The sequence below is a fragment of the Ceratina calcarata genome, unplaced genomic scaffold (assembly GCF_001652005.2).
Source record: "Ceratina calcarata isolate Rehan_Ccalc_2016 unplaced genomic scaffold, ASM165200v1 scaffold301.2, whole genome shotgun sequence".
Taxonomy (NCBI): domain Eukaryota; kingdom Metazoa; phylum Arthropoda; class Insecta; order Hymenoptera; family Apidae; genus Ceratina; species Ceratina calcarata.
In genome coordinates this window covers 509,820-528,332 of record NW_017152577.1, presented here as the reverse complement: position 1 = coordinate 528,332, position 18,513 = coordinate 509,820, and the positions used below count along the sequence as shown (strand labels likewise).

At 45.8% G+C, this 18,513-nt stretch overlaps 1 protein-coding gene across 4 annotated transcripts in view; it reads right to left on the bottom strand.

Moving 5' to 3' along the window:
• LOC108624168 (kinesin-like protein CG14535) overlaps positions 1–18,513 on the bottom strand; it is a 265,820-nt gene that overhangs the window by 164,004 nt on the left and 83,303 nt on the right. For all 4 annotated transcript variants that reach the window (XR_003389064.1, XM_018023280.2, XM_026812899.1 and 1 more), the window contains one exon: positions 15,600–15,738. Coding sequence is in view for 3 of the 4 variants with exons in the window: in XM_018023280.2 (XP_017878769.1) it covers positions 15,600–15,738 (139 nt within the window). In the remaining variant the exon portion in view is untranslated. The remainder of the gene's footprint in view (positions 1–15,599; positions 15,739–18,513) is intronic.

Here is an 18,513-nt window from a genome sequence, read left to right as displayed (position 1 = left end):
ATGCATTATTATTTGTACATTTGCCCAAAAGCAGTCAAAATGACTTCCTTGGGCAATCTAGTGTTAACCATTCATTTCTAGCATTTGAAACCTCGAGATTTACTATATGAATATATATAAAGAAATACGAGAAAATTGGGCATTTAGATGATAATAATTCGCTCGACATTGATTGATCGTTACAACGAAATCACGAGAAAGACTTGCCAGCAAACCATGGGACATATTACTATAATAACTCATAAGAAACTTTTGTCATTTAAGATCCCCTTGTTGCTTCAGAATATCACGTATCATATAAGCTTCCCTTTGAATTTTTTCATAGAAATACGTATAAGTAGTCAATAACGAGTCAGAAGATATCATTTCAGTATCTAATTAGATTGTAACATCCGCTGCCTCGTTACCTCGAATACCAATAAAAAAAAAAGTAACGAAATGCAGAAAAATTTTATTTCATGCCCTTTGACCTATTTATGAATTTATTCATCCAGATAATCGTCCATTCATTGTACAATAAATTACTAGATTATGTAAGAAATAGGCGACGATTACACGAGATAGTCGCGAATCTGCGAGATATTTGCACACTTGCGGTAGACGTCGGGAAGCACGAGGGGAGAGATTCGTAGCATCGCGATGCGTGAGGGATGAAAAAGGGGGCGTTCCGCCCCTTTAATCTCCGCGGATCAAAACGGCGCTGGCGTGTGCGTGTGTTCGAGTGGAAGCCTAACAGCGTTTTAAAGGAACGCAAGGAAAATTGCATTGTAATTAAAACCGCGGCGGTATCTTTGTAAAAAGCAAGTGCGAGCCTTTGAGTTCACTTAACGCTATGCTACTCGCGGCGAGGACGGCGTCGACTATCGAGAGGAACAATCATTTAACAATATCGTCGCGTGTTTAACAGCTGGAAACGAGACGTCAGTTCTCTGAGTAACACTGAGTCGACTCTTGGCAGTGGTTCCGGGTCGGAAGAAATGGAACGGTCTCTATTTAAAACGAGCGAACTATTGGGACGAGTAACGAATCCCTTTTACGAGCCATAAATCAGCGGTAGCCGCATTGGAACTTTAATTGCATACGGACGAGTGGCCCTGTTCCAATTTTCTTGCCCGGCCAGCAACTTCGGAAAGAACTCGTTCCGAGCCATAGAGAAATTCCGGGCCACTTAGTATTTCCCCCGTATAATTCCAGCTAATGAAATCCAATTTGAAAATCCTCAAGACGCAAGTTAATTTCACACGGAAAAGAAGAATCAAACGAGACGGCCCTTTCGAATTTCGACCGATTCGTCGCAGCGTTGAGAATAATTTTGATCCGCGTCGTGTTCGTTTGCGAAGGGCGCAGGACGTTTCGGACGCCGGCAACGTAATTTCATCAAGAGCACTGACCCTCGCAAGTACCGCGAAAGGTCAGCCCTCCCTTCGAATAACCGAGAGATCGTTAGCATTGATTAAAGCGCGCTGCGGATGAGACGTCTCCGTACGCAGTTTCCGTTTCCGCCGCCCCTTTTGCGGTCTCCGTACCGAACGCAGGCTCTTTGGGAGCCAGAGGTGCTGGGATGGTTTATGTCTACGCGATCCGAGACAATCGTTTCCGATTGCTTTCGATAGACCGACCTCGTAAATCTTAATCAGAACAGTTCTGCCGTCTACCGCACCGAAGGGTCTTTCGAAACCTGACGATAAAATGAACGAACCGAGATATTGCGAGTAAATTGATTGAACGTTTCACCGAAATGAACGTGCAATTTTTTATGAAACAATTACGGCGTTGCATAAAAATGTAACAAAGCCGAGTGCGTGTCACGGTACGATTTGTCGGAAGCGCGAGCCGGGACCACCGGGCTCGATCGCATTAACGACGCTTTTACGTGATAACGCGTATGACACGCGAGCCGAGAATTCTTTTGAAAAAAGATATCGAAAGGCCCGAACGAGAGCGGAAGCTCTCAAGAAACGCATTTGGTTAATCACACGAGGGTAATTAGCGGAATCGAGAAATTCGAGGCTGGTGAGTATCGATATACCCCCGGGGGTAATCAGTGATCGCAATTCGTTAATTATACGCGTTAACGAGACCGGTGTTACTAACTGATGGATCCACGGATCGCGTGGCCGGCTCATAATTAATTGCCGTCAACGCGAAAAAAGGACGGTCGATGTTGTTCTGCCATTACGATGATACCTCCGATGATAAATGAAGGGCAACCGTTTTTAGGAAAGAACACGATGATCCCCTTGGCGTAAGATCATCGCAGAGAGAGCGTCGCTTCTTTCTCGTAATTAAAATTCGCGCGTCTACTTTCCATTTACGCGAGAACGGAGCCGCAGCTCGTTACAAGACTTCTGCTCCGCGCGAGGCTCGTCTTCGGCCTCCATTATGCGAGGGTCACGCGCGTTAGGCCAGCATAATATGCGACGTTGAGTCTGTTCTCTTGGCCATCGCGAAGAGTACTCTCGAGTGTCGGCCACGAAAGAGGAGCGTCGCGATGCGAGGATGCGAGCCGTAGCGAAAATGAAAAGACGTCTTTACAAGCAGCTAGATCGCTGCACGCCGTGGTTCTTACGAAAAAGAACGAGAACAGAGGCCGAAGAAAGGACGGCGCCTTAGACGCCGCGGTTACAATCAACCGGGGTTGTTAAGGAGAGTAACCGGCGACCTCGTTATTCTCTCGCCGACTGTCGAGATAAATTGCAAAACTCTTGCACTTTTAACCGATGACAAGTGCTCCGAGTTTCTTGATAACAAAAGAAACGACCGCCCGCGGTAAGAAATCTCGATACGATTCGGTCACAAAAGAGGTTTTTTTCCTCCCCAAGGAGGCACCCCTGACGTGACCTAATGGTCCGCGAAACAAACGCCAGGAACGACCCCAGGACTCGGTTCGTCCCCCGTCGAAAGCGCAGTGATTTAATTTCGGGGACTTATCTTCGGGATCGGGGGCGTCGGTAACTTTTCAATCAACTGTCAAGTACGCGGTCGCGAGGGGTGGAACCGCTGCGGGCTGTGAGCACTCTTAAAACGAGGCTGTCCGAATATCGTCACTCGAAATTATTTTCAGTTTGATAAATATATTTATTATCAGTGTGTAGATTTATAAATCCCATTGATATAGAGTAACAAACACTAAATTTAAAATACACATTTAAAATAACAAATGTAAGAATGGAGAAGTATAATAATTGAGAGTGAAATAATACTTGTGATACTAGAGAGAAGTAGATGTTCAAGAATAATTCATTTAGAGAGAAAAGTAATAATAACCGCACAGAGAACGATGACGTCCAACAAAAAATAATTCGTATGTTCTAAAGATTTTAGCCGGGACGTTAATTATGAATTTAGCAATTAAGTCAGGACAAGGGATAGACATAACAAAAAGAGAATCTAAAGAAATTATCATTTCTCTCGTTTTGTCTTTCCTTGGCACAGTTTGCAAAGTCCAATCTTTAATTTAATATATGCGTTGATAAATGTTGAGATAAGGAAAGTATTTGATTTATGACGAACAAATCCTAATGTCCTCTACAAGAAAGATTCTATGATTTTTTTCTTCTAACTTCAATATTTGTTGAGTACGATTAATTGGCATTTCATGGTATTATTTGATCATGTCACTAACACTTTTTAATTCTTTTCCCTCCTCGAGGACGCAGTAATCGTCGATAAACGAGGCGCACGACAAAATAATTATTTTAATTGCGTCCAGACGTACGTGAAGATTTTCAAAACGCGACGAGACAGAGGAGGCGCACGGTTGACGTGCTCGAACCGTCGGGTCGTCGGGAGGAGGCGCGAGGTAGGGAGGCGCGGGGGTAGACGTCGAGATTCAAAGCCGGCTTAATCCGCGCCGGCCGAGCCTGTGGAAATATTTTCTTAACGAGAATATTCAATTTTACCGATCGATCCCCCGCAGAAAATTATTCGCGCAACCACCCCTCGATATATCGGTTTCAATCCCCGTCCGCGGCGTCGCGTCGCGTCACCGACGAGATAAGTCGCGCGGGTGGGGCATAAATCCATCGACACCGAAACGAAGAAAGCAAAAAGGAAGAAGGAAAGTAGAAACAGAGGCTGAATGTTTGCGCTTATACTTTCAGGCGTCGACTGTTTACCTTGGTGAACGGATAAAGAGCGGCAGGGGGGGGGGGGGGGGGGGGGGGGGGGGGGGGGGGGGGGGGGGGGGGGGGGGGGGGGGGGGGGGGGGGGGGGGGGGGGGGGGGGGGGGGGGGGGGGGGGGGGGGGGGGGGGGGGGGGGGGGGGGGGGGGGGGGGGGGGCGGATGTGAAAAAAGGGCGATCGGAGGCGCGATGGGGTTGACGAAGGAGCGAATTAGACGAGGGCGACGAATTCCGACGAAATTCCAGAACACGCGGAAATCCGGGCATAATTTATACCGTGTGTCCGAGGCGGTAGACGAGAAAGTTTCGTCGATAACGGGCCACATTCCACCGCGCTACCCGTAACGAATTCCGATACACGGTAGCAGCCAGGGGCTTTAATATCGCAACCGGCCATTAACACGTTTATAATAACGTATTATATAACGTGCTCGTTAATGCGGAGCGTTTAACGATTCGTTGCGCGGCCGGAAGAATCTCGTCATTCACGACGAGCAATACATACCTACGCTAATCCCGGGCATTTGGAATTATTACCAATGCGCCGCGTGTTCGTCATTAAATTACTTATTAATGCGCGGCCACCCGTTTCATTTCGACGAACTGGCGTACCTTTAATAAAACGGGAAACAGAGGAGGACGCACGAATTTTCGCACAAATTACCAGACGTTCTTTTATTTCGTTCGTTTGTTTCCGTTTCGTCGCGACGACGACGGGAAATTCTGCGGCTGATCCACGATAACGGCGATGTCGACGACAGCGATTATAGAGCGCCGGCGACGACGATTATTTCACTTTCCCGGCAAATGGCACATAAACATAGCCACGGGGTCCCCGGGTTAACCAACCGGATAGAAGTATGATTTATAAGGGGGTGGAGGAAACGGGGGAGAGTTCTTGCGACTGAAACGACAGAATCTGAGCTTGGCTTGTCGCTACCACCGTTCAAACCTCATTAAACATCGAAATAGACCGCGACACTTCTTCGAAAATTATTATTCGTTGAGAAATTATGCGATCAAATTTTCATGCTAAATAAAACATTAACGACGTCGATTTATAAAATATCTTTCGGCCATAACGTTGTTTTCTATTTGAAATACATAAAATCGTAGATAGAAAGCTTGCGATTATGTACATAATTCAATTACGTCCACCTAATTGTTCGTACATATTTTTAGTCGAATTCTATCTGCGTGCTTCGTTTCCTGCCAGGTTGGAAATGAGTCGATAAATCGTAGAAAAAATTCAATTCGAGTTCGCAGGCAGACATCGCGTATCGGTTTTCTCTGGCTCCGCCGCGGCAAAAAGCGAAACAAAAATGATTCGAAAGCACCCAGGGGCACCCTCGCCGATCAAATATTCCACGCATTGCTCTCCCGAGGCCAGTAAAGTAAACTATGCACGAAGCCGCGAGACTAATAAATTAGACGATAAATTTTTGGTCGCCGCGTCGCCCGGGCGATCTCTTCCCGCGTCTTCCATTCTTTTTTTTTTCCTTTTCGCCGCGCCGTCTGATGAAGAATAAAGTGGCCGTAAATCCCGTCTTCGCTCCCCGGTCCTGTTTCTCTCGCGTCTTCCCGAAGCCGAGTATTTAGGCTGGCCGGCCACTACTTACCGGCAACGTATCCGAGGGAATCGCGTATCTTTCCGCCCCACTAATTTCGGGGTCCAAGAGAAACGAGCGTGAAACGGCCAACGATACCGCGGCGAAGATCGTTAAGTGCATTTAGGTGGCTGTTACCTCGACCGGGTGAACTTTACCGTTGCAACGAGTCGGACGGAGGTCAGAGGGACGACCCCCCTTTCCGTTTCCGACGACGGAACCGACGTCGTCTTCGAGTATTCCGAGTTAATCAAACTTTTGCGGTGGAACCAGGTTCCTTTGTCAAAATTTGTTCCGTTGTCTGACCGCAAGAATTTACCTGACGGGTATGAAACAATTAATCGCGTGCGGAGCGAACGATTTAAAAAAACACGCAAAAATAATGGATGACCAGCGAACCGCATTCTCCGGATTCAGATTGGATTTAGATCGAAAGCGCGCGTCGGTACAGGCGTATCGGAAATCGAGAAACGAACGATGTAACTTTTCGGTTTCACACAACAGGCTGTGCGGCCGAATTTGATTTGCTCGCCGTCGCATGAAGCGAGCCCTGGGAATTTTTCGCAAATTTCCGTTCGCGGTAACGTAAACAAATGGACGCCGGATGAAAGGGTGAATCCCAGGCGAGTGCGCCGTTTCCCAGATGCGAATAATTATTTCCAAGGGGATGTATGTATATCCCTGGACACGGATCCAATAAAACTACGTAATCCGGTGACCTTTAATTTTTTTATACACACAGAACGTAGTTCGTTGTCTTCGGGTTTCGGTATTTCAATGATTTAAACGCGCGATAACGAACGCAGGTGCGGGAGCGCGTCCGCGGATTAATTTACACCAGGTTTTTCACGGGGATTTAATGCAACGGGAATTTGATGGAATTTTTATGGCTCGCTCTCCGGTCTCGAGCCCTCTAAATATTTGGATTATTTTTCCTCAAAAGGTCGCCCCACCGTGCGTCGCCTATCTCCATTGATCTCCCCTTTTTTTATTCGATTTTTCGTCGACAGGCCCCGGTATATTTCTCGGATGTTACCAATATTACTCGTGCAATCGTTGTACTGATCTCGCGGACGTGAATCAACCGAACGAACGAAAATCATCTTCGCGGCGAGCGCAAAAACCGTGGAAACCTCTCCTTCTTTCCGTTACATAATGACTTCGTCCCTTCCGTGGGGGCGACATCCGTCGAATCCGATTAATCAAATCGAAAGATCCTTTCGGCAGGGGGGCGCGTTACGAAGCAATTAAAGCGCAGGATTAATTGCGACCGCAGGACCGGGAAAAATAAGTCCATAAATTAACGACGGCCGACGTCGCGCCCCCTCGCTCCCGACCCCTCATCCCCTGATTCACCATCTCGACACACTCCCTCTTCCTCGAGCGCCGACGATCTTTCCTCTCTTGCCACAGATAACTTATTACTCGGACTACGCACTATGCATTTCCGAACCGATTAAGGATCTATTGGCTATACAGTCAATCCCAAAAGTTTATGTACCTTAGAAAACCGCATTTCCTATAATTAAAAAGAAATCAGACGTCGGAAAAATAATGCTAATAATAAATAGCNATGTTCTTCCGACATCTGATTTCTTTTTAAAAAATGCGTTTCTAAAGTGCATAAACTTTTGGGATTGACTGTATAGCCAATACATCCTTAAGCTGTTATCCGACGTACTTGAGAAAAGTTTCACGAATTGGTAGAGGAAATTTCATTGTCCGATTGTAATCTTAGTGAATAAATTTAAACAGACTGGAGAAGGTGGAGGACATGTTATTTTCGAATTTATCCAGGAAAAAGGGAATGCTCACGCTATTGCGTAGACCGCGCGCGTTGACTTTTACGTAAGACAGATATTTATCTAGGCATCCGCCATGCAAATCGGCCACGTGAAAGTTAATCCTTCACGATCCATTGCGACGTCGGGCGTATCCCCTTATCTTAATATTGCGGTTTTCAAACATTATCGAACGATGATATCTCAAGCGCGCACGAACGAGGCCGACGCCTTTCACGCTTTCCCTCTCGTTTTTGCCAGGAACGATTTCCACGAGAGAAAAAGGGATCCGTCGCGGCTACGGTTCACTGACGCGATACCTCCGAATCGGGAGTTTTCCTTTGCACCGGGGAGCAGATTGCTTTTGCCGATTGAGCTATCCGCACCTCAGCGGCCACCCCCGCTTTAAAAACTAATTGCCCGAGCAGCGCGTCTGACTCGAACCATTTGCAAACCCCTGGCACGCGTCGTCGCGAGGAGACGCGGTTCGACGGGTCCCGACGGGGCCGGCAGAGGGTTAGAAGATTCGGAAAACGCTGACTGCGAAATAACCGGTGAGGGACGCAGCCGCTTTTTTTACGCGACACAAAGTAGCACTTTGCCAAATGACCCGAGTCTTTTTAGGCGCGACCCTCCTTTACAACGATTCAGAGGGAAAGACTCGAGGAATCGATCAGGCCGAGAACAAAGCCGAATAAAAATGGAGATCGAGACAATTGCTTGGTAATTGAAATCTGTTACCTGTTAGTTTTACTTTTACTTATGAAGCACGAGACTCGAGGGTGTTCTATCATTGGCAGACTTATAAATATTAAACCGGAGGTGGTATCGCGGAAGGTGTCATAACCTTAAGACGTCAGAACCGTGCATTGAAGGGGGATCAGCGGGATTTGCGGAAGCTATCTGCCGTTTCGCGATATTACCTCTTATACTGGTCGACTTATGTGCTATACACGTTGCCTGCGTATCTACACGCAGGCACTATTCACGAAATTATGGTCATTGATTCTTAGAACTGACTTAATCCATGGCAATTTAAAATTAACTGATAAAAATACAAATACACGTCACGCTTTCTACAATCCTATTTCAATATATAAAATAAGTACTTGTTCATTTCAATAAACCGTGTACAAATTTATTATTGAATTTATAGATTATTATAAGCAGAATTTAAGAAATGAAAATTAGATAAATTAAGTAATTTAATTCTATCCAGATTTATTATCGAATTAATGCGTATAACGTTGCAAATCCTATTGATTAATCCCACACAATTGCAAGGATTCCACGAACCTGTCATGCTTCACTTTATTATCAAACTCAACGATACTCCAGTCTTTCAATCAACCGTCGTGTACTCCTTCCGCGAGACTGTGGGAACGTCAGGCTCGACGAAGAAGCCAGTGGTGTATTATAACAAGAATCCTCGCGGCAGTCGAGACACTCGAGAAGACTTCGGAAGTTTCATTCTCGCGCCCCGTGGCGTTCTTCGATGTCGAGAGGCAGCATCGGGGGGTGGTTTAAGTTGCCACCCCTAAAACAGCGTGTACGCGACTTCTCGTTATTAATTACTCAAGAACCGACGTGGGAGCCATCAAAACAACGTGCCGACAAGGATCCACGATGCTCGGGTCCTCGCCAGGGATTCGAGACAACCGCTAGCTGGTAAATGAACCCAGGTCAATCATTTTTCAACTGGCCAGCTACAATTTTTCATACCAGCCGCCTCGGATTTTCCACGTTTTCAGTCGTCTAAAGGGTGGGCTTTGTCGCGTCCGTTTGCAATGGAACGTTTGAGGCCGCCGTCGGTATTTTCGTTCCGAACGGAAAACGCGGCCGAGAAACGATACTCGAAGCGAAACGGGAGCAGGCCTCGAAGGAGAAAGGAAAAAATGAAGAGAAACGTGACTCGGGGAGAGAGGCATAAAAATCCCTCTGGCCAATTTACCATAAACTTAAAGGTTTATGGAGAGAAAGTGGCCGGATATTACCGGAAGAAGCGCGAGAAATGCGAACCGCGAGCAGCGTCGTTGGATAAGAATATTAGACGCGGGGTGAAAGAAAAAAAGAGGGAGAGGATGAAGCGGGAAGAGAAAATGGGAAAACGCCGGCGAGTGTTCGGCGGATGAGAAAGAAAAAATACGGCGAGGCACGAGGGGCTTGAACAACGGAATTAAAACGCCGCCCCGTGTACTTTCTTCTTCACGTGCATGAAAAACCTTGCGCCATCGTCACCCGCGCCTTCGGACCGAGCTACCCGAGAATTTATGAATCCTTTATTTAATTCGGAATTCGGATTCCGCATTTTTCTTAAGAACTCGCGATAAAACATACTGTTTTACGATTCTAATCAGAGATCCTCGATAAACTTACAATACGAACGACTGTATTAAATTCTCGTACGAATTTGGGAATCTACGAAGACTGTTTCCCGTTGCCGTTTGAGGAAATGAGACGTTCGCGTCGGCCGTTTAATTATATCGAAGCTACAGAGTTTTCGCTCTTTTTTTTTATCACGCTTTATCTCGACGACGACGGGTCGTTTAAAAAGAATCGAGCAACCCTTCCCGACCCTCGGACTTTTAAATCCATGGAGCTTGATCGCGTCGTTAACGATTACGACAAAACTTTCTGAGGAACCAAGCCTTTTTCATCTAGACTTGGTCTGATGCTTACGAGGCTGGACTCTCGCGTGTAACGAGACCAACGATTAAGAAATGCTGTTATGACGAATGAGGGTTAGCAAAAATACGTAATGGGAAAAAAGCGAGGTACGACCGTGCAACGATAAATCAGAATTTCTCTCCGGGACAGGGTGGTGAGGGGGAGGAAGCGCGAGTGGATGGAGACGATGCAGACGTATACGAGGAGCCGGAAGATATCGTAGGGGTTCTGAAAAATTAAACAAAAACAAAGAGGGTTGCGCGGTGACGACAATGAGGGAAATAAGCAGCCCATTGATAACCGCCGCGAATCGAGAGTCCGAGCCCCGGCCGACAATGGAACATCAGAATGGCTATTATACCCGGCGTAGACTCAATTATTTTAAGCCACTTTTGTGCCGCGCTAATGAACCGAACAAAGCGGAATATTAAACCGGGCCTCCTATCCTTTATCTCTGCCCCAACGCGTTTCGTTTACTCGCGCCTTACGCCGTTTCGCGACGTTCAACTGGCGATCGATACACGAGACATCTCCGTCTCACAAGAAATCATTAATCGCGCAGCTTTCAAATGAACAAATTCAAAGTATAAAAAAGAGAATGCATGGGTAAATGTTAGGAGTTAAACTGGAGAAATGTTCGCGGCTCTTTTGTGGTAGTCACGGAGCCGATAGCCCGTGAAAATAGCGGCACGATCCTACTTAAGAAGTCATCGCACCCTGGCACATAGTAATTTCCATACGCGGGGTGACTCGGCGGATTCTTTCGACTCGGAAAGAAACCAGTTTGTTCCGCGCCATCGAAGCCCGGGCTGCGGTGGCACCGAGAAATATCCGAAAGGTGTTCTATCGAAAAATTCGCCGAACGCCACGTGGATGAGACATTTATGAAACGGGGGGGAGGTGGCGGACGCCCCGATAAGGAGGGAGAGAAGAGTCGATCGCCGGGCGACGGTGTATTTACTGCCTCGTCGGTAGCAAGACGCTTTGAAAACCCTCAGGAAAACCTTGTTAATTAGACGGGCAAAGTAAAGCGCGAGACGTAAGGCAACGAAAGTGGCGGGGGAGGAGGAGGAGGAGGAGGAGGAGAAATAGCGGAGGAGACATTCTCAATGTCGGGAGCCCCATAGACGTGACTTTAATTCCGGGGAAGAAGAGCGACGTCTCTCCCGGAGTAAAATCCTTCTTCGAGGAGAACTTCCTACCTCCGCGCGCTTCGTTTTCAATGGCACACATAATAGCATTCATCTTTGGGTCTTCCTGTTTAAATTGTCTACTGTAAAAATCGCCAACAATACCGCGGCGACCGGGGCTTATTATCCTCACGATCCGATTCCTCTGGTTCGACTGCGGAGGAATATTCGTGGAGAGGGCAGAGCACGTGTAAGTACGAGTACTTAATTACCCTCCTTTCACGGTTGTACATTAGCGTCGCGTACTCTCTGCCGGAAAACGGGCAGACCGAAAATAAAAGGGCATGGGATTTTCCGGGCATTTTTCACGCTCGAACGGTTGAGTAATGGTGAAGGGTGAAGACGTTGGTCGGCGCGCAACGAGGAGAAAAAAAGAAGGTTCGTACAAATCGGCCGTGAAATCCAAGATTTAACCCCATTCCACGGCGAGAAGCGACGAAACGAAAACCCTCCCGGCTCGCTGATATGATAAACACCGAAAATGACAGCAGCCATCCGCGTCATTCCACCTTCGCCGCCCGAGACCCACCCTCTCTGCCTCTGCTCGTCTTCCCTGGGCTCTTCGAGTTAATCACGTCAGGCAGGCAGACCCTCTGATTAAAACGGGCCTCCATCCCTTCTTATTATTATTGTTATTAGAGGAACTGAGTGCAGGGCACTCGGGGAATCGCACAGGGATAGACGGGATGGCTCCTCTGTGTATATCTACGTGCCCCGTACAGAGTCTATATATGTACACTCGAGCGTGTGCGTGCCTCTACACTTTCTTCCTAATCGTGCGAATTTTCGGGATTATTAAATGGCTGACGAGACTGCGAATGAATCCAGTTTAGTCCGTCTCTTAATTAACTTTCGCTTCTGACGTTACCGCCGTTCAGACTCGATACATAATTCATTCCCCGTTTACGCCCCAGTTCCGTTTATTAACGCAATTTGTAAACGTATCGTTCCGAACGAGCGCGTAAGAACGAGAAAAATCATTGAAAGATCTCTTTGGACGCGACTGGTATCGATCAGGGAATGAAAGCCGGCGGGAGAACCGGTCGTAACGAGGCACCCTCGGTAGCGAATTACAAATGGCATCGTTCGAGTACTGACGGAAGCCGACTACCGTCTTGCCTCGCCACGAGTCCCCGATATCCTTTACGAATCCCGGTCGTGATCCGGTTTCGCAGGGTAATCTGTAAAGCCTCGAAGGCCGTCATGCTAATAACGCAGCCGGGGACGACCGTAAATCGTACGGTCACGCGAGTGCGTAAACTCGTATCATCGCGAAACTGCGCTTTCAACGGGGCTTGACAAATAGACGGTGTACACGCGGCACGTATACCAGCTAACGCGACGGTAATGTTCATTATTTCGCGACGTGACTCGTCGCTTGTCGCCGCGGCGGACATCTCGTTTCCCGTGACTGGCAACTTTCGCGGTGACACACTGTCCGCGAATGAATGACCGAGGCATCGCCAATTCCTTATTACACTAAACTGTACTGGAGAATCGTTTCACGGCTTTCCATACCGGATATTCTCTACTACTGCATACAGAATCTTTATCACCCGGATCTCGAGAATGGAAACGAGCTGAGAGAGAGAGAGAGAGAGAGAGAGAGAGAGAGAGAGAGCGCGCAGGGAGGAATATCTAAACCGACGGCAGCCTCGGCATTGTGCGGTGCACGCAGGTGTGCGAGGGCCGACAGGTCGAATTATCGACTCGGCCAGAACTCAGGGATGTTACGTAAGGTCGCGGCTGAGAACGAAAAGAGGAGAAACTGGGGAGGATAAAAAAGAAACTGAACGGACGAGTTCGCGTCGGGTTACGAAACCCGACTTAGGTACCTGCCACGGATGATTGCTGCCCTCGCATCGGATCGGCTAATAACGGGGATGTAACGAAGGGTTATGTGGATCACGAGTTTGTTATTGGCTCGCTTAACGACTCGTATCTAACCTGTCCACGCCTCACCGAGTTCGCCGAACAGTCTCATCGACTACATTTTTTTACTATTTTAATGTTCCACGAAATGTAAATAATTAAGTGTTTCGTAACTACAATGCAAACTTTTCTTTCATTTTGCGTTTTATTAAACAGGCATTTTATGTATTTATGAAAAATTGCACAACATATTTTTCAAATTGACATTATGACTGAATCGTCTTGCATAAAAATCTACAATCTGTTAATAAACAATTTTTCTAAAAGAAATGATACCAGTTTTCATCTACCTTAAAATTAGATTGCTAGTCTAAACGTGTTCTCTTGATGCCGACTTTATTTCTGCAAGTGTTTCCAGACTTATGGATGAGAATGCAGCGTCCGAATATGTATGTATGTATATCGTGTGGCTGGTGGAACGGGCAAGGCGGAATTTCAATAACCGGTCCGGGCACGAAAACGCGAGTGTAAAGGGTTGCAGCCGGAAAATAAATTTTCCATCAAATTTTCCGCGCTCGAGGCACGGGGAATATCTACACACGTATCGATCTCGACGCGTCCACCCTGGGGATCGAGTTGCGAGCCAATTCAGGCACGAGGAACGCGTTACAAGGAGCATGCAAGCGATTAACCATCTTCCGAGCCAACATCTTAATCCCGGAGACCTGTTCGATCCAACGACTTGGCTACATAGTATCTAGTCGGCCAAGTTTAATCAGCCGCGTCGTTTGTTCGATTAACCAAACGAGTTTTATTCCAAACGTCTACCACTAGTTACGCTTCAATTATATTTTAATGCGAGATGCTATTTAGATGACTAGCTTAATAAAAGAAATAGAACTTGTGACTCGATTAATTAAAAAATGAAAATAATATGCAAATTGAGAGAGAGAGAGAGAGAGAGAGAGAGAGCGCGCAGGGAGGAATATCTAAACCGACGGCAGCCTCGGCATTGTGCGGTGCACGCAGGTGTGCGAGGGCCGACAGGTCGAATTATCGACTCGGCCAGAACTCAGGGATGTTACGTAAGGTCGCGGCTGAGAACGAAAAGAGGAGAAACTGGGGAGGATAAAAAAGAAACTGAACGGACGAGTTCGCGTCGGGTTACGAAACCCGACTTAGGTACCTGCCACGGATGATTGCTGCCCTCGCATCGGATCGGCTAATAACGGGGATGTAACGAAGGGTTATGTGGATCACGAGTTTGTTATTGGCTCGCTTAACGACTCGTATCTAACCTGTCCACGCCTCACCGAGTTCGCCGAACAGTCTCATCGACTACATTTTTTTACTATTTTAATGTTCCACGAAATGTAAATAATTAAGTGTTTCGTAACTACAATGCAAACTTTTCTTTCATTTTGCGTTTTATTAAACAGGCATTTTATGTATTTATGAAAAATTGCACAACATATTTTTCAAATTGACATTATGACTGAATCGTCTTGCATAAAAATCTACAATCTGTTAATAAACAATTTTTCTAAAAGAAATGATACCAGTTTTCATCTACCTTAAAATTAGATTGCTAGTCTAAACGTGTTCTCTTGATGCCGACTTTATTTCTGCAAGTGTTTCCAGACTTATGGATGAGAATGCAGCGTCCGAATATGTATGTATGTATATCGTGTGGCTGGTGGAACGGGCAAGGCGGAATTTCAATAACCGGTCCGGGCACGAAAACGCGAGTGTAAAGGGTTGCAGCCGGAAAATAAATTTTCCATCAAATTTTCCGCGCTCGAGGCACGGGGAATATCTACACACGTATCGATCTCGACGCGTCCACCCTGGGGATCGAGTTGCGAGCCAATTCAGGCACGAGGAACGCGTTACAAGGAGCATGCAAGCGATTAACCATCTTCCGAGCCAACATCTTAATCCCGGAGACCTGTTCGATCCAACGACTTGGCTACATAGTATCTAGTCGGCCAAGTTTAATCAGCCGCGTCGTTTGTTCGATTAACCAAACGAGTTTTATTCCAAACGTCTACCACTAGTTACGCTTCAATTATATTTTAATGCGAGATGCTATTTAGATGACTAGCTTAATAAAAGAAATAGAACTTGTGACTCGATTAATTAAAAAATGAAAATAATATGCAAATTTATACACAAAATTCAAACTATGTCCTTAACAATAATTTTGTAAATTAATTTATTTATTATTCAGTGAAGCAATGTTCGACTTGAGATTGTTTAGAAAGAGGCAGACGAGTCGAAAATTGTCCGAGTTAATGGAGCGTGTGAGAGCTAGCATCGTTAAACGAGGCGTGTAATGATTGTATTTATATTCACTCACCATCGATATTAGACGAGGATTGATCCACGCCTGCTGCATGTTATCGTCGAGGTACCGCTTGGCTATCCGGGCGATGTTCTCGTGCGGCTCTTTCTTCAGCGCGGGCACCGCGGCCGGGGCGTCGACGTTCGCATTGTTTCTGGAACAGATACAGTGAACAAGATCGTGAGCACAGCGTGAAAACGTTTCTGAGAAGTGGTCGTGATTCGACGACACCGGCCGAGACGTGTCTCTTGGATTCATTGAATAAGAAATAAGGATGTTTATACAAACGGAAGCTGCAACATAAATAAGCTATCCTATTCGTGTAGATCTTTCATCGTTTCATTCACTTTATTCACGAAGAAGAATTTAATATTAGTAGTATAAGTCAATTATAATCAGTGGCATAAGTCAGCATAGTCTGAATATTAAGTTCCCAACAATCTGAACGAGATGAAATAAGACTATGTGGTATATAGGCTGATCATTATTGTCAATCGATTTTGCAATAATTTAGGCTTGTTTTGTCCGAGCAGAATGTTTCGCACCTAATTACTTCTATTCTTCCCTATTTCGTTACTTCCAGATAACATTTTTTCATTCATTTCTCTTTATTCCCTATTCCTCAAATTAATGTGCTTTACTTTTAAATTTACATTTGTACCATTTATTGTTAGTATTTAATGTTTGTCACCCTTTTCTTATTTTCCTTAAAAATATTCTGAATATCGACTCATACACGTTTATAAAGGTAGCACATTTCGAAGTCCATACGTAAGGGCGTTTAGAATTCAGAGAGCGAGAAACGGACGTGATCGAGTGTATCAATAATAAGACAAGCGTGTATTAACGAGAGCAGCCCGAAAGGCTCGATAGTCCCAGCACCCGAACGGGTGACAAACTGTAGGCACGTAGCTTCGGTAAACGCTATTATTTACTTGGACGAGTTATTAACGCGATCGATGTTTGGCGAGGGCGGGCAGAGGCAATCGGCGCGCTGTGGGCCAGGAGGGCGCACCAAATTAACGGTCTCCGCTGCGCTACGGCGATGCATCAAACCGAATCTATTGTGCCGACCGCCATGCACCATTCACCACCGTCACCGAGCAGAAGCCAGATTGCACGTAGCACGGTGAAACAGTTCGCAATTAGGCGACCGACGACAATACGGATCACACCGCCAAGATCATTACGCTCCCACGCACGGTTATCGTTTCGCGATACCCTGATTGGTTCCATCCTGCCCGGAAATCGAGCATCTTCCCATCATCCCCCTCATCGACACTGTACATAATCAGTCTGTGCAAAATAAAACTTCATCAATTTACAAAATTAAATGTATTTCGCAAAACAGAATTTTTTTTATAAATGTATGAAATTCGCAGTACACATTTGTAATATTAAGTTAAACAGAAAATATGAGAAATGCAATAAAATGCATCAAATTAAGTCTTTTTTAAACTGATATGCTTGTAAATCTAATAAAAATCCGTCATTATTACTCGTGTTCCCGAATTCACGTTCCCTTGTTTATTCGAAGAATATTTCACGCCCATGGAATTCGTTAGTCGAGTGTATCAGAATTTCCATCTGCTGTCCCGACGAATATTGCGAGGGACAATGGATCCGGCGTTGAGTACGTACAATGCCGGGAAGGTATGAATAATCGTATGTACGCGCGTATACAAATGTTACGAAACGGGCATTCGCATTCAATAGAGAATTTACCCCGACGGCTTTATAATGCCAAGGGGCCCGGGATACCGCCTAAGTGAATTATGAGAGTTTATCGTGACTCTTGCGGTCCCGAATCGTCGAGAGGCACATCTGTCGCTCCTCCAGGCCCTCCGTTTAAATTAGATCCGTGAAATTTATTACGAAGCCCATCGACGTCTTTCATGCCTACGAACGTCGACGATTCTTCGTAAATTATAAAAATCAAGATTTCTCTGGTCGTAACGGAAGTCACGTAAAATAATTGACTAATCTTTTACTTCGCTTTTATATTTAAGCTACTTGACAAGATGCACTCTTATAATAATTCACCTTTTACTGGCTTATTAAGGAAGCCGAGAATATTACGCTACTTTGAACGATATTAAATCAGCCTTTATATTTGACTTTTCGCTCAGGTCTTAAACTAGGGGACGATTTAACGATGTACAACGAGACTGGCGATCCACACTCGGATTTCCCTTTCCACGCGAACGACTGTTTAGCAACGCGCTTTGATCTCGATGTCTCGGGGCTGGTTATACCTGGTTTCGGAACAACCATTGCGAATTTGTTCTTTGTCAGTTCCCGCCGCGTGCCCGCCAGCACTCGCGCTAATTATCTTCCTAGATATAAACGCGTATGCCCAGTTGAAGTTGAACGTTTCATCCTTTCAGTCTGTTACATTGTGGGAGATGATAATTCAACAAGAAAAGATAGCCATCTGCTAGGCCGAGGACGCGTTAAAGGATGCGCGAGGGCGACAATCGGGCTGTGGACGAGAGTGGCTCGGCCGCTACTATGCCAGATTATCTTTCGGATTACACGTGTCTTCCAAGAGGTTTACAAATCCGCGTTCGACGGCGAATCTCGACTTTTCGCCAGGTGCCTCTTTGTATGACTCGGACGCGGGTTTCTCACGAAAATTCACGCGTCCCTGGCTGAGGAAATTCAACGACAAGCCAGCTCGAAGTAATAAATCTTCTGTTAGAAAATCGAGTGAAAGCTTTCTATATAAATCAAACCGTCTCACGTGCTTTCATGTAATGTGTTGATTTTATTAAAAAGCAATTCTGCATTGCTAAAATTCTTCTTCTTTTGTGATCTCTAAATTACTTAAAATTTATTAATAGAAGGATATAATATTTTAAATTGTACATAGTCAACAGTGACTGTTAAGGCGCTTAACGTGTTAATAAAATCTAAGCAAATAATCTAT